The sequence below is a fragment of the Arachis ipaensis genome, chromosome B4, assembly GCF_059453495.1.
Source record: "Arachis ipaensis isolate K30076 ecotype BB chromosome B4, ASM5945349v1, whole genome shotgun sequence".
NCBI lineage: Eukaryota > Viridiplantae > Streptophyta > Magnoliopsida > Fabales > Fabaceae > Arachis > Arachis ipaensis.
This window is the reverse complement of record NC_142439.1, coordinates 5,951,754-5,966,757: the sequence shown is the minus strand read 5'-3', so window position 1 is coordinate 5,966,757 and position 15,004 is coordinate 5,951,754. Positions and strand designations below refer to the sequence as shown.

The window sequence follows — 15,004 nt, the reverse complement described above, 5'->3', positions numbered from 1 at the left end:
ATTTTTTTATTTGAAAAATGGCATATATCTATTCTTTTATATATGGACAATTCGAGATTTTAGACATGAATTCTTCTATTATTTTTCAAGAACTAAGACAAAATATTGTACATTCATCTTTTTTTTTGGCAATTTTAGTAGGTGTTTAAACTAATAAAAAAATATAAAATTATTTTTAGGTCAAATATAACTACTTCAACTTAAGAATAGACAAAATATATTGGCAAATTTTAGTTGGTAATAATGTTGGTCATATATTATTTTGATTCCAAGAATGAATGTGATACTTGAATATAAAATAATTATAAGTAGATTAACAAAAATAGTTCTCTATAATAGCTTCTTTTACTATGATAATAAAAAAGTTAATCCAAGAACAAATTTTATTTTATGCGAAATTGAATTTACTCAAATCGATTTTAACATACGACTGAGATGGTTTAAAAATTTTATTCATGAGTAATAAGAAAATATCTACAAATTTAATAACTAATGTTATTTAAAGAAAATCTTTTGAAAAAATAAAATTCTAATATAAATATTTTAATTTAATCACAAACTATATATTATTATTAATAAGTAATGGTTATAATTTAAAAATAAGTAAAGTTATTACTCATTGATTTTATTATTTTTAATATTAAAAATAGTTAAATTTTAAATTTAATTAACTTTATAAATTTTTTATCACAAAAATTACTTTCATTTAAAAAATTCAATTTTTTTATATATTTTTATATATTATCTGTGTATAACAAGGGTACATATACTAATTCTAATAATACAAAAAAGTTTAAATAACCAATAATTTTGAACTAAGAGTTTTATTTTTCACTGTCCTCTCTTCACAAATAAAAAAAGATAGTAAATTAGTTAATCTTTTTTATATTAACTGCATATTGATATAGCAACTTGGCCACTTGACCTCTGAAAAAGGCCAACCAACTAACCTTTCCTTTTCTTGATTCCCATTATATCTGTGATTCATGATTCATAACTCATAACCAACAATGGAGTTCTCAGCATCCCACTCTGTACCATGGCAATTCCTTCTCCCTTCCCATCTCCTCTTCCCATATGACTTCATCCCTGAAAACTATGTTCACTGGACTGAGACCCATGATTCTCACATTTTCTCAGCTGATATTCCTGGTAAGCAAGCAAAGCAACCATTTATCACATCTCTTTTTCTCTGTCTTCTTGTTTATTATCTTAATCATTTTCTGTTTAATGGCTTAAATGTAATCATGATTAGTAATAAAAGAAGAAAAAGTCTAGAGGGCCAGCAATTTTATTAAATTCTGGCCAGCATGTAACCAGCAAAGAAAAGTGAGCCATTGGATGAAATCTCACACCAATCTCACACCATTAAAATCATTATTAATGGCTATTTGATGGTTACAAATCACAAAAATTGATGTCCCCTAGCACTCCTCATAAAAGAATATTACTCTATTTGATCTATGTAGTTGATTCCATAACGTGAAATGAGTGCTAGTTGTTATTGTTATATATTGTATCTGCCTTGGGGTACTTAAATACCTTTTTGTATATTTGTATATATCATGCTTTTTACTACCAAATGCAACTTTAGTCTTTATTATAGTATCTTAGAATTGGGTCTTTTTTTTTTAATTTAATTCTTTGTATGGTAGGTGTGAGGAAAGAAGAACTGAGAGTGGAGGTTGAGGACTCAAGGTACCTTATAATAAGAACAGAAGCAGTGGATGAATCCTCAAGTGAGCCAGCAAGGAAGTTCAGGAGGAAGTTTAGGCTTCCAGAGAGGGTTGATCTTGATGCAATCTCTGCTGGCTATGAAGATGGTGTCTTAACCATCACAGTTCCAAGGTCACTTAGGAGAGGCTTCTACATTGACCCCAATGATGTTCCTCATACATTGGATAATGTTCTTGCAAGAGCTGCTTAATTGATTTATCAGCTGCTGCCACTATAGGCTTTACTAATTAACTAATCAATTATGTGTTCTTGGGGAAATTATTAATTTATTAGACATTGGTTAATGCTTAATGGCTATGTTATGTAACTTTGCATGATTATTTGGGTATCTTGTTATTTCTCAATGGTTGTTATGTACAAAATTGTTTGAAGTGACATCCAAAATTTGAGTTTTATGGATATGGATATGGACATGGAACTCGAATAATTGTCACCTAATTTTACTAGCATTATTTATCATGTGGGTTAGTCTTTTTCACTTGACCCTGTGTAATCACTACTTGATGGCATATTGGAGTGTATATTAATATTAGAAAAAGTTTAGGGCATCAATTTTTGTATTTTGTGGCCAGCACTTAACCATAAAAAAAAAGTGAGTGATCTCCTACCATTAGATGTAATCTCACACCATTAAAAATATTATTGATGGCCAATTAATAATTACAAAACATAAAAATTGCTGACTCCTAGCACTTCTCTTAATATTATTGTTGGGCCAAAAGGGAAGCAGTTTGACTAACTAGTTTCCAAGGACAATCTTGAAAGAGATGTTGGTGTCAATGGAATCTCTTAGTTAGCGTTTGATGGAGAGATAAAGATGGAAAGACTGAGATTGAGAGACAGAAATGGAGAGACAGGGATTGAAATAAATCTCAGTATTCTGTTTGGTGCAAAATGGGAGACATGAATTGAAACAAGAATAAAACTCTAATTTAATTTGCATGAAGAGTAAAATTAAAATTAATTAATTGAAATGAAAGTATTTTAGGTATAAAATGTTATTAAAGTTTCAGTCTCTATCTCTAAAAATTTCAGTCCTCTGTGTCCCTACTTTTTAGAGGTACTGAAATACTGAAATTTTAGAGACAGAGACATAAATTTTAGTACCAGTCTCTGAACTAACAAACACGATACTGAGTCTCTCAGTCTCTGTCTCAGTACCTCAAAACAAACGCTACCTTAACGAGAGGCAGAGTGGATATGAATAATTTGGATGGTGAATATTATAATGAAAATTTTATAATTATGTTTATGTGAATATATATTTTTTTATTTTTAAATAATAAATTAAATGGTTAAATTTTGATATTTATAAAAATATTATCTTTATTTAAAATGTGACTAAATAAATAAATTACATTTTTAAATAAAATATATTCGTAAACAAATATTTTTGTCATTTTTATTTGAGTAGTTGCCAATTTGTATACGCATGATAATAATCAATTTGCCTCCCCCTTTGGATCTTTTGTAAGTAGCGAACTCCAAATAATAATATTAAGAAATTCCCATCACCGAAAAAGTGAAAATATCTGCTTACCACACATGCAACTTGCAAGTGGCCGCAGATATTTTTGACGGCTTTTCCAACTTGGTTTCAAAGAATAATTGAGGCGTTTTTAAATCTTAGTATGAGATGAGGTATATTATTGGGGGGTGAATTTTTTTTCTCATTTTTATATTGTATCTTATTTTTTAGGTATTTCAATAAAAAATTATAAAAAATCAAAATAATAAAAATGGAGGATAATTTGAAAAATTGCCAAAAAGTAGCATTATCAATTTTAGGAGTGATAAAATCACTCATCTATTTCATTCGTTTTTTATTTTCCCCCCCTGATAGCGTTCTTTTCACCAAAATAGAATACTAGTAGTGTAATTGGTATTTTATTTTCTTCGAATATTATAAGAAAAGTTGGTGTGTTTTTTATGGTCTTATTAATTAGTTGTATATTAAAATTAATTATTGAATACAATATCTATTAAAATATAAAATATATATTAAAAAAAAACTTTAAACTAAAATAATTAATTTTTATAACTAATTTTAACGTGCTAATAGTATTTTTGGTTAACAATATAGCCAAAGTCCTTGGAAACGTATTCTTCTTGGCAAAATTCTAGTAGTCTCTATTATGAGAGAGGAAAAAGAAGATAAGATATATGTCACGGTAAATTTTAGAAGGTTAGATTTAACGGTTTGTATAATTTTTTAAAGTGTTTGAGAATGTTCTAAATGATTTCGGAACGTTCTAGAATGTTCTAGAAGGTTTCGAAATACCTTAGAAAGTTCTAGAAGACTCTAGAAAGTCATAGAGTATTCTAAAAAAGTCTTGATGTATATAAAAGTATAAAGAGTAGTATGGAATAATCTAGAAGTATTTAGAAAGTTGTGGTAAAATAGATATTTGTAATGAAGGTTCTGAATTATTAATCTGGACCGTTGATTAGATTTAATCCTAACTATCTATTAAAAAGGTGAATGACTATAAATAGGAGGAGAAAGTTAGAGTTTGAGTATGTGATTCATTTGAAACAAATACTTGAATAATAAAGTATTTTTTCTACTAAAATTTTCTTTCTCTTATATTCTTAGTTTTTTTTTTTCTAAATATTTTTAAGCTGATGTAGTCTTAGATTAAGAAGTTGAATAAATTCAAATACTAGCATAATATCCTTAGAGTGTATTTAAGACCGTGACACATAACTTTAGAATGAGACAAAACAAAACTTCAGCTTCCATCAATATCTTCAAATGGGATGCTGTGAAACAATTAAGGTCAATTCTATAGTGGCTATGAATTTTTGTCTAAATTTTATCTAATTTATTTTTTATAGTAAATTTTAATTTTTTTAAAATTATTTATTCTTATATTTTTTAAATTAAATAATAATTTTTAACTTTTTTTAATAAATATGCACTACTTTTTAGACACTATAGCATTCACCAACAATTAATCGGTAATTTGAAACTTCTGTGACACTACTACAGAGTACAAAGACTTTTTATAAGGTTTGTTTTATAGAGATTTATAATTAAAAATTTATTTATTATGTGTTTTAAGTACATAAGTTAAAATTATAAATTAATTTTTTTTAAAAGTATAAAAATTTTAAGTTTTTAGTGTATTTATTTATATTTATTAAATAAAAAAAATTAAAATTATTTATTAATAATAAATTTATTATATATTTTTAGAGCACATGGTAGCCAAACTTTATAGTTAAATAGCCACCGGTAGCCAACAAAGTATGACATTTTTTTATTTTTCTCGTAGTTTGCCTTGCTTTTAAGATTCACCATGTGCAATTGTGCATCATGCATGCCTTGGGTATCACTTCTTCGCCTTTCAGTATTTAATTTCCAGGTGAATTGAATTTGTAATTTCATTTTACTTAGTTTAGAAAATAGAATTGGTATACGTAGCAAACTTAACCTCACTCTTGTATTAGAAAATACTTTACTTTGTTTATTTCTAAGAGTAAAGTATTTTTTCTGTTTATACAAATTTAAAAGTTTTAATTATTCGATTGGTCCTATAGTTTCGTGAAATTTTTAATTAGGTCTTTATATTTTTTTTCTTTTTAATTGGATCTCTGTATCAATTTTTTTTCAATTAAGTCCCTCTTAGTAGTAATTGACTTAATTTTACAGAGACCCAACTAAAAAAAAAAAAAGAATTGGTACAGAAACCTGAATAAAAGAAAAAAAAAGTGTAGGAACTCAATTAAAAAAAATTTGGTGCAAGGATTCAATTAAAAAAAAAAAAATATAGGACCTAATTGAAAATTTTGCAAAACTATCGAAAACAGCAAAGTAATTAAACCAATTTAAAATAATGACAAATTTAATTATAAATAAATGAAATTAGTTTTGTATTTATAAAAAAAAATTTATATAACAAAAATATCTAAATATTAATTTTATTATAAATATTTTATTAATATTTTAAACTTTTATAGACAGAATAATAATTTATTTATTTTTTGAATATAAAATTAATTTAAATTTGTCAATATTTTAATTTTGTATGAATAAAAATAATAGTTAGTTTGATTTTTGAAGACAAACTTAAAAATTTATTCTTTTTTTTTTCTTGTCATGAAAAATCTATTCTATATATAAAAGAAAATTGGTAAATAATTAAATTAGTCTTAAAAAGATTATTTATTTTTTAAATTGGTCTCTAAAAATTTTTTTTTTAATCAAATTTGTCCTTTAAAGATTTTAAATTAGTCATGTTAGTTGATATGTGTTAAGGAGGGTATTTTCGTCATTTTAGAGATAAGGGGGAGAATGGTAATCTTGTCACGTTCAAAGATTTGAATCCTAGAAAAATTATACCATACCAATTTTGGATATCAAGGAGACCAAAAGTTCGTTTCAAAAAGAGTAGTGTTGAAATGACGACAACTCATAAGGTCTATTGGGCTAAGTCAGGACAGCAAGAAGCCCATAAGTATTTTTCAAGTTTAAAAGAAGACACAAATTTAATATTAATTTTCGAAATTATTAGGCCTATATTTTAGTTGCTTTGTTGTTAAGATTTGTTAAAAGATTTGATTTAATTCTGATTTATTTAGTAGTATTTTTAGGAATTTTAAATTTAAATCAAATATGATTTAATCTAATAAAATCAAATCTGATTTAAATTCGTTATCATATCTTTAAGATTTTAAATTTAAATTAAATTTGATCTTATCCAATAAGATCAAAATTAATTTAAATTTGTTATCTTATCTACTTTTGAGCAGCTGAGGCAAATTGGTTACTAATTTAACCATTTATTCAAAAGAAAATGTATATAGGGTTTTCTTTTGGGCTTAATACATTTGGGCTTTAAGAGGATTCCACGTAGCCGCCTCCATTTTAAGGCCCAAAAGCATTGACCATAATAAAAGTCTCCAAAAAGGCAAAAACACTGTAAACAAAGTACAACAACATGATTGGTCCGTGAAGAGCACGCGCTTTGTGATTGGTTCAGTCTCTGTCATTCATCGTGTTTCTCTGCATCTGAATATCTCTCTGATCGGTGCTCCTTCGTCGCCATCTTCTACTCCTTCTTTCTCTTGTGTACAATTTCCACAATAATCTCTTTCCAACTCACCTTCCGGTTTTCTCTCTCTTCATTCCGATTTCTCAGAGCATACCTAAACCCTATTCAAGGTTTCACCTGTTTATTTTCCTTATTGTTTCGTGTTTTTCCCTCTTTGGCGGCAATTACGAAGAAGAAATTAGGAGAAAGGAACAATGGCGCAAGCGGTTGAAGAATGGTATAAGCAGATGCCGGTTATCACGCGCTCTTACCTCACTGCTGCTGTCGTCACCACCATCGGTTGTTCCCTCGATGTAAGCCAGTTCCTTTCATCCAAAGTTCGGTTTTTTTTCCATTTGTGTTTCTGGGTCTCCAATTTGATTTTTTGTGCTCCCTAACGATAATTGTTGTTCTTCTGATTTCTTAATTTGGGCATTCTTTTCCGGCGATTTGAAAAGCAAAGCCTTAATATTCGTTATAAGTTTTGATTTTTCTATTTATTTTTCTTTTTGAAAAATGAAAATATTTGATTGGGTCATTCTTGTCTTAGTTGAAATGCTTATACTTTGATTGTGGGATAGGCTTTAGTTTCCAATTATTGTGCTGTGAAGGATTAATTAGCTTGCGATTTGACTGGTTTGGAAGCTGGAAGTAGCTAAATCTTTGTGATTTTGCAGATAATTTCACCTTATCATTTGTACTTAAACCCTAGATTGGTGGTGAAGCAATATCAGTTCTGGCGTCTAATTACTAATTTCTTGTACTTCAGGAAAATGGGTAAGATTCTTTCTGTTCAAAGTGTTCACCTTTCTAGATTTTTTTTCTTTTATTTTTTGCTTTCTTAGATACTCCTTAAGCTTCAACTTTAATGCGACATCATTTAAATTCTTTATGTTGCTGCCACATTATCGGAACTCATTTGTTATCTACTGATGGCTGATGCCTCTTTTTCTCTGTGGTCAATCACATATGTAATGTGAATGTCAAGTAGTGGTTGTTGATTATGTCAATCCTTCCATTTATCATTTGACATGAGAGCAATTTCATGAAAGAAATTTTAACTATCATGGAATAATGTTAGAGAAGAAGTGTTAGGATAGATAATGATTCGTGACCTACAGTATTTTGGACAAGGGCCTGAATCTCCTGATCAAATCACAAGCAAAAGCTGTTATTGCTTGCATACCATGGCATAGTTCATGGTTCATATTTGCATATGAAATTTTCTGATCCCCCCAACCCCCTCCTTTCTTTCATGTTGTCCGATGTTTTAGGCCATTCAGCTTCACAAATGCATTTAGATTTATTATGGCTATCTACTCTATTCAGTTCTTGACATACCCTAGTCAATTTCCATGACTACTATAGCACCAAGCTAATTCCCTATCTAACCCCATATATTTAAGAGTAATTTTGTGTTTGGATTCAAAACATGCTAAGCTGTTGTCTTCGCTCCTTTCTTCTTTTAATGGTGGCCTTTAGTGCCTGCATATTGACATATTCTTTACTCATCTGTTTCTCATTGTTTAATCTGAAACTTATGAATGTGCACGTCTAACTTTTACATGCTCTTTTCTTATGCAATGGACAGACTTGGATTTCTTGTTTCACATGTTTTTTCTTGCTCGGTACTGCAAGCTTCTGGAGGAGAACTCCTTTAGGGGAAGGACTGCTGATTTCTTTTATATGCTCTTGTTCGGTGCCACGGTGTTGACTGGAATCGTTCTTCTTGGAGGGATGATACCTTATTTGTCAGAGTCATTTGCGAAAATTATTTTTCTTAGTAACTCTCTGACATTTATGATGGTAAGCTTTCAGTTATTGATTGTTGACTACTCTTGTTTAACCATGTCCGAGTGTTTTGAGAGCATAATTTATCTATTTCCAGGTTTATGTATGGAGCAAACAGAACCCCTTTATTCACATGAGTTTCCTAGGACTCTTTACCTTCACAGCTGCCTACCTCCCATGGGTACGTAAGCTTTTCTATTGTTACCTGATATACACTCAACTACCTTCATGCTTTTTGTACCCAGAATTGGTCTTTTTATCCTTCCCTTTAGTTCTAACTACCAATCAAGCAACCAATCTGATCTTAAAAGTTGTATGAATGTTAGGTTCTCTTGGGATTCTCGGTCCTTGTTGGTGCTAGTGCTTGGGTGGATCTACTGGTATGTCTCCTCAGTCCTTTCAATCCTTGGATGCAATATATTTGTCTAAGCAACAGCTAATGCAAATTCTAACGACATTATGCAGGGGATGATTGCTGGCCATGCATACTATTTTCTTGAAGATGTGTATCCTAGGATGACTGGTCGTCGCCCGCTAAAAACGCCGGCATTCATCAAAGCTCTATTTGCGGATGATACAGTAGTTGTGGCACGGCCTGCCAATGTCAGATTTGCTGCTCCACCAGTAGATGAACGTCATCAAGATTGAATAACCCCAGGGGAGTTCAATAGCCAGAGAACACTAATGGTGGTTGATCCTGTAATATATAATAGCGAGAGAGAACATTTGCTGTTTGTAAATTTTTTGAAGCGTGCATTTGATAATTATAATTATTAATGTGCACTATTTAGAAGATCCAAGGTTTTTACTGGAATATTGAGATAACAAGATTCCCCTTCTCAATTTCGTTTATCAGCCACCATTTTGTAGATAATAATACTCTTCTTTTAGCACGCTTGTGATCAGTAAAAAGGTTGAATATGGGCACCTAACCATAAAATAAAGTAAGAGTTTTCAACAACCTCATCTAATCTCACAGGGCTCAATTCATTCAAACCACACAAACTAAGCAATAAGCTCAACTTTTGTGTTGTATACATGTATTATTTTGTCATACATGAGACGTCCTATGACGTATTTAAGGAAGAAAAAAATGGCTAAAACACTGCAAGTCTGTTTCGAACAGGAAAAAAGTAGCAAAATAGGAACTCTCAGAAGTAAACTGCAACAACAACAAACTAACAAAATATAAAAATCCCTATATTTGTTTACTCCTCTGCGACTCTGCGTCAAGACCATACAACCCCGCTCTCACCGGCCTTTTTACTTTTCTTTGGACTCATGTCAAACCCACCTTGACTCTTGAACATAAATCTAAATTATCCTTCCCAAGCAGCAACTGCTGAGTAATATCTACAAAGAACTGCTGAACAAGACTATATTTCATGGGCAAAAGAGCAAAAGAGCAAAAGAATATCATCAACACAGGTGCCATGAAATCATAATTGGTCGACAAAAGAACAAAACTATGATTCAAGATGCACTGAAATTAACGGATAGGGTGATATTGTGCTGATATCCTCTTTGGGGGCAATTTGCGTAGGATGAAGAGGACTAAAGCTGAAGGCAGAATCTCAACAAGCTGTATTTGAAAAATGAAAGGTTAAGTTAGGATATGAATGAGAGTGAAACCAAGAAAATAAAAAGGAATACTCGGGAGAATACCATGTAGTATATTAAGTCCAAAATAGGGTGATCCAAAACTTCAAGAGATGCATCTGAATCAAATGCAGACAGAAAAACCTGCATTGAATCAAGAAGCTCATTGCTTGAATTGTACGGGGACTAATTCAAATACTTTACCAGATATTTTTAAATAGAGCATATAGAAATATAAACAAATAATGAGAAAGTGGAAGTTACCATGATGCATCTTATCAAAAAACATGTGAAACAGATGGCTGTGACAAATCCGACCTGCAATACAAAACCTGCGTTATGTTGGGATAAACAATAATGAACAAATATTCGTTTTTCATTCAGCGTTATTTTACATTTGGAACAGAACGGGATATCAAAAGATTGAAGAGGTGCAACCAAAACCAAGGGCACTCAGAATTTATACCTTATTGATAAAAACAAAGATATAGCAAATGGACTCTATTGCTCCAAGATATTCACAGGAAATATGGCAAAAGACCAATATTATCAAATCTTTTCCTAAGAATTTTTCAATTGAATTGATGTACTAAGAAGAGAATTGGCATACCTCATGAAGCTTCTTCCTTCTACCCTTTGATTCGATTGGGAAACGCCTCAACATGAAAAATAATCTAGAAATGTGTAGCAGGTAGGCAGGCAAACACCATGAATAAAAAATGAGTAAACAAACTGAGGGTGGAGAGGTATTTCATAGAAGATTGAATCAAATGCAAAAGCCTCACCTTCCTCCATATACAAGGAACCCTAATGCAGCCATAAATGACACAGCTGTACAGAAGAAAAGTAATCTCATAAGAGAAAAGGCCACGCATATAGCAAGATATTGTATTCTGGTGGCAAAAACGCATTCTTAATGTGGGTATGAAATACAAATTGATATTTGCTTTAAAACCTAACCTGCAATGAATATATTTCCAACGAGCTCAATAACACTTTTGTCATCTATCCAGAGGTACAGCCAAATACAAACCTGAATCCAAACCACGCTTTAATCATTACGATAATCGATATCATCTATGAAAGGAGAAATTTGTTTTCTTCTATTTAGCTCTAGGAGAAACTTATGCCATCTTGAAATGCTTCTTGTGGCAACTAAATACAAGTATAAATCAAATAGTAGAAATCTATAATGGGATTTTCGCACAGCAATCAAAATTCTTAACTAGTCTAGTAGCTTGTGATTGAAGTAAAGGTAGCAGGAAAGCACAATACCTGGATGAAATAGACGGCAGCATTGATAGAGATATAAACAAGCCTGAAATTATCAGTGGACAAACTCCTTGCCTGCTGAGTGAGTCAGTTAGAATGGATTGTAAGAGTAATTGTAAAAGAAGAAAAGGGGGAGGCATACGGCATACCTGACGATAAATTTCAGCCCAGAAAAGGACCAGAAGTGTATAAGTAGAGAAAAACAGGATGCCAGGAAGATCCAAGAGCACCAAAATCAACACCTTGGGATGGAGGAGGAACACTTGGGAGTGAAATCCAAAGACGAGGGCGCGTAGAGCGTTGACGAGGAAGTTCATGAGATGGAAGATCTTCTGGGTGGTCCAACCATATTCGGGGACTCTCAGCTCGATTCTAATCAATTGAATCTGAAGAAATCAAAGATGGTGAGGGAATTGATTTCGAAATAGAAATAGAGAGAGAGGGAAACAGGAAGAGAGAGAGGAGACCAGGGCGACGGAGGAGACGAGGGCGTAGGCGGCGCAGAGGAAGTAGAAGATGGCCTTCTGCCAGTCAGAGTTGTTGTTGACGCGGTCCCACCAGCTCCACTCGTTCAACACTGCAACTGCACCTGGAAACTCCATCTCTCTCACCAACTCCTTCTTCTTCTTCTTCTTCTTCACTCTTCACTCTTTTGCCCTACACACTTTCCCTCTCACTTACCCCTCCTCTTTGCTGCTTACGTTTGACTATTCAGCATTTTTTAAACAATTATTCTTATTGAGTTATTTATTGGTCGGCACTAAAATCACTTCCTCACTATCTGAAATCGACTGTTTCTGCTTGTCATCTTCCCTTTTTTATGCACAACTACTCCATTGGCATTAACTATAAAGAAAAACTTTAGTTTTGAATGTTACTGCTTATGCATTTTCTGGTAAATAAAGAAAAAGAATTACAAAACAATTACCAAGCAGCATTGGGAAGCAAACCATAAACATTGCAGCCAATACAAATCAAGATCACAACCTCGACGGGGTATAATAATAAGACGGAAATAGCGGTGTTTTGGTTATTAAAATTTTTATGACAAGAGGAAGCAGCCAGTGGATCCGTGGCGCAATGGTAGCGCGTCTGACTCCAGATCAGAAGGTTGCGTGTTCGATTCACGTCGGGTTCAAATCCTGCTGATCCACATTTTTTAGCTTTTTATTTTTACCAAATCAAAACGCAGCGTTTTACTCACTGCTGGTTCCAGCTTCAAACACTTGCTGCTGCTTCGTCGAAACTCCCTCCATTTTCTGCGCAGAAAAACCCTACCTAAACCCCTCCACAGCTGCAATCATGTCGATACCTTCTCGCCTCCGCCACATCCACCTTCATCACCACCATCGCCACCACTTCTCCACCTCCATCCTCTCCCCAGATTCCTCTACTCCTCTCACATCGAAGCAGAAGACCCGCGCCGCCCTCAACCTCCTCAAGATCGAGAAGAACCCCGAGCGCGTCCTCGAGATCTGCGCCGCCGCATCCCTCACTCCGGCAAATCACCTTGACCGCGTTACTCTCTCAGAAGCCGTCAAGAAGCTCTCCGCCGCCGGCCACCTCGATGGCCTCCGCCGCCTCATCGAGGAAGACCTTAAACCCCGATTGGACCTCCGCAATGGGCGGTTTCTTTCCCATGCCATGGTCCTCTACGGCCAGGCAAACATGCTCGACGACGCGATCCGAACCTTCGATCGAATGGAAGAAGAACAGCGAGTCCCGCGTACCGTGAAATCCCTAAACTCACTCCTCTTCGCTTGCATTGTCGCGAAAAACTACAAGGAGGTAAAACGAATCTACCTCGAATTCCCGAAGATTTATTCCATTATTCCCAATATTGATACCTATAACCTAGTGATTAAGGCATTTTGTGAATCTGGGAGTTCTAGCTCTGTGTACTCGGTTTTGGATGAGATGGATAGAAATTCGGTCAAGCCCAATGCGACGACGATGAAGACTATGCTATCTGGTTTCTACAAGGAGGAGAAGTTTGAGGAGGTAGGGAAGGTGCTGAAGCTGATGGAGGAGAGGTATAAGATGCACCCTTCGTTGAGTACTTACAATGTGAGGATTGTTAGCTTGTGCAAGTTGAAGAGGTCGGCGGAGGCAAAGGCGCTGATGGAAGGGATGATTTGCAGGGGTAGGAAGCCGAATTCAGTTACCTACATGCATTTGATATTTGGGTTTTGCAGGGAAGGGAATGTTGAGGAAGGGGAGAGGCTGTTCCAGGAGATGAAGAAGAAGGGGTATACTCCAAATAGCGACTGTTACTTCACCTTGATTCACTTCCTATCCGAGGCTGGCAAGTTCGAGTCTGCTTTGTCTTTCGCTAAGGAGAGTATGGCCAAAAGTTGGTTTCCTAATTTCACAACCATGAAGAATCTTGTGAATGGGCTTGCTAGTGTTTCCAGGGTTGATGATGCTAAGGAGCTCATTAAGGAGATTAAAGAGAAGTTTTCCGCGAGCAGCGACAAGTGGGATGAAATCGAAGCAGGTTTGACTCAGGAATGAGGGGCATGGTCTGGCTTAAGTGATTCATTTTTTAGAGGAAACCTGGAAAATTAGATTCTTGCAAGAACATTTGCTTAAGCAATAGAGATGGCTCCATTTCATTTTTTTATTTTACCATTTCCTCCGAGACTTGGCTGCTTACTCAAATTAACATTAGCTGCTGGTAATATGCCAAATAAGTTTTGTATGTGGAGGTATCTATGGTTGCTTGGGTAATAAAGTAACCGAGATAGTTAAGTTCTCGTGTGTTTCCCTCTAAACCTAGTTTTTTTGTTTGAAGCTGATACCCTTGCAGACATGTATACTACACGAGGTTTGGTTGCTTTATTCTTTAGCTTTCTCAGTAGTTTGCTAGAGCTGGTAACTCTTGTTGTCTTGTGTTGTGCTACTGCCGAGTAATTCAATATTAATTGTTTACTGAATCCAACTATCTTATATCTCTGCTTACTCTAAATGCAGGTTTGCAATAAATGCTGTTGATGACTTGCAAAACAAATAATTGAAATCGTGATATATATTCAGTAAAATCCTTCACAATATGATATAAATAACATTTTGCAAATAAAGATTCAAAATGAATATATATTAGGCATCCTTAGACGAAAGAGTGGTCTTTCTTATCACCTCCCACCTATCTTATACGCAATGTCAAAGCTAATCGAAAGCCCTTCTCCCTATATGCAAGATATGAATTATTTGTTACTGTCTTCGATTCACAATGTTATTTTCTTAATATATAATTGAAGTTGATAGATACTTTAATCCCTTATTTCCTCTTATTATTAGTTATAAAAATTATACAATATTAGAAAGAGGTATCTATTTTTCAAACTTATAAATCATAAAAAACGGGTATGCAACTGTAGTCTGTAGCATTTTAAGGCATGACATTCCAATAATGGATTTCATCCGTTTGTGATCAATGACTAAGGATAGCATGAATATTATTAATGTTGCATCTTTTTCTCAAATTATTGTTTTACTTTACTAAATATCTGGTTTCAAGTCTAATAAGTCAAAGTAGAGAAGAAGAGAAAGAAGTGATTAAGGTTGTC

General features: G+C 33.3%; 4 protein-coding genes and 1 non-coding gene across 5 annotated transcripts; 4 read left to right on the top strand and 1 right to left on the bottom strand.

Moving 5' to 3' along the window:
* The first annotated feature begins 919 nt into the window (after positions 1 to 919).
* On the top strand, positions 920 to 2,057 carry LOC107638618 (HSP20-like chaperones superfamily protein). The gene is made up of 2 exons (XM_016341963.3): positions 920 to 1,152; positions 1,656 to 2,057. Exons 1-2 carry the CDS (start codon positions 1,011 to 1,013, stop codon positions 1,925 to 1,927), a joined length of 414 nt encoding a protein of 137 aa, XP_016197449.1. The 5' UTR covers positions 920 to 1,010; the 3' UTR covers positions 1,928 to 2,057.
* Positions 2,058 to 6,661: 4,604 nt separating this feature from the next.
* Positions 6,662 to 9,407, top strand: LOC107638617 (derlin-2.2). Its single transcript, XM_016341962.3, has 6 exons — positions 6,662 to 7,087; positions 7,451 to 7,550; positions 8,365 to 8,579; positions 8,662 to 8,745; positions 8,891 to 8,944; positions 9,030 to 9,407. The coding sequence occupies exons 1-6, from the start codon at positions 6,989 to 6,991 to the stop codon at positions 9,210 to 9,212; spliced, it is 735 nt and encodes a 244-aa protein (XP_016197448.1). The 5' UTR covers positions 6,662 to 6,988; the 3' UTR covers positions 9,213 to 9,407.
* A 108-nt stretch (positions 9,408 to 9,515) lies between these two features.
* TOM1 (tobamovirus multiplication 1) lies at positions 9,516 to 12,406 on the bottom strand. The gene is made up of 10 exons (XM_088485240.1): positions 12,353 to 12,406; positions 11,903 to 12,281; positions 11,585 to 11,821; positions 11,439 to 11,510; positions 11,124 to 11,196; positions 10,949 to 10,994; positions 10,774 to 10,837; positions 10,428 to 10,481; positions 10,230 to 10,307; positions 9,516 to 10,146 (listed from the first exon to the last, which is right to left on the bottom strand). Exons 2-10 carry the CDS (start codon positions 12,035 to 12,037, stop codon positions 10,054 to 10,056), a joined length of 852 nt encoding a protein of 283 aa, XP_088341366.1. The 5' UTR covers positions 12,038 to 12,281; positions 12,353 to 12,406; the 3' UTR covers positions 9,516 to 10,053.
* Positions 12,407 to 12,501: 95 nt separating this feature from the next.
* Positions 12,502 to 12,573, top strand: TRNAW-CCA (transfer RNA tryptophan (anticodon CCA)). Its single transcript has one exon. It is a non-coding gene; the product is annotated as a tRNA-Trp (tRNA).
* A 66-nt stretch (positions 12,574 to 12,639) lies between these two features.
* PPR336 (pentatricopeptide repeat 336) lies at positions 12,640 to 14,371 on the top strand. The gene has a single exon (XM_016341960.3). It carries the CDS (start codon positions 12,738 to 12,740, stop codon positions 13,947 to 13,949), a length of 1,212 nt encoding a protein of 403 aa, XP_016197446.1. The 5' UTR covers positions 12,640 to 12,737; the 3' UTR covers positions 13,950 to 14,371.
* The last annotated feature ends 633 nt before the right edge of the window (positions 14,372 to 15,004 follow it).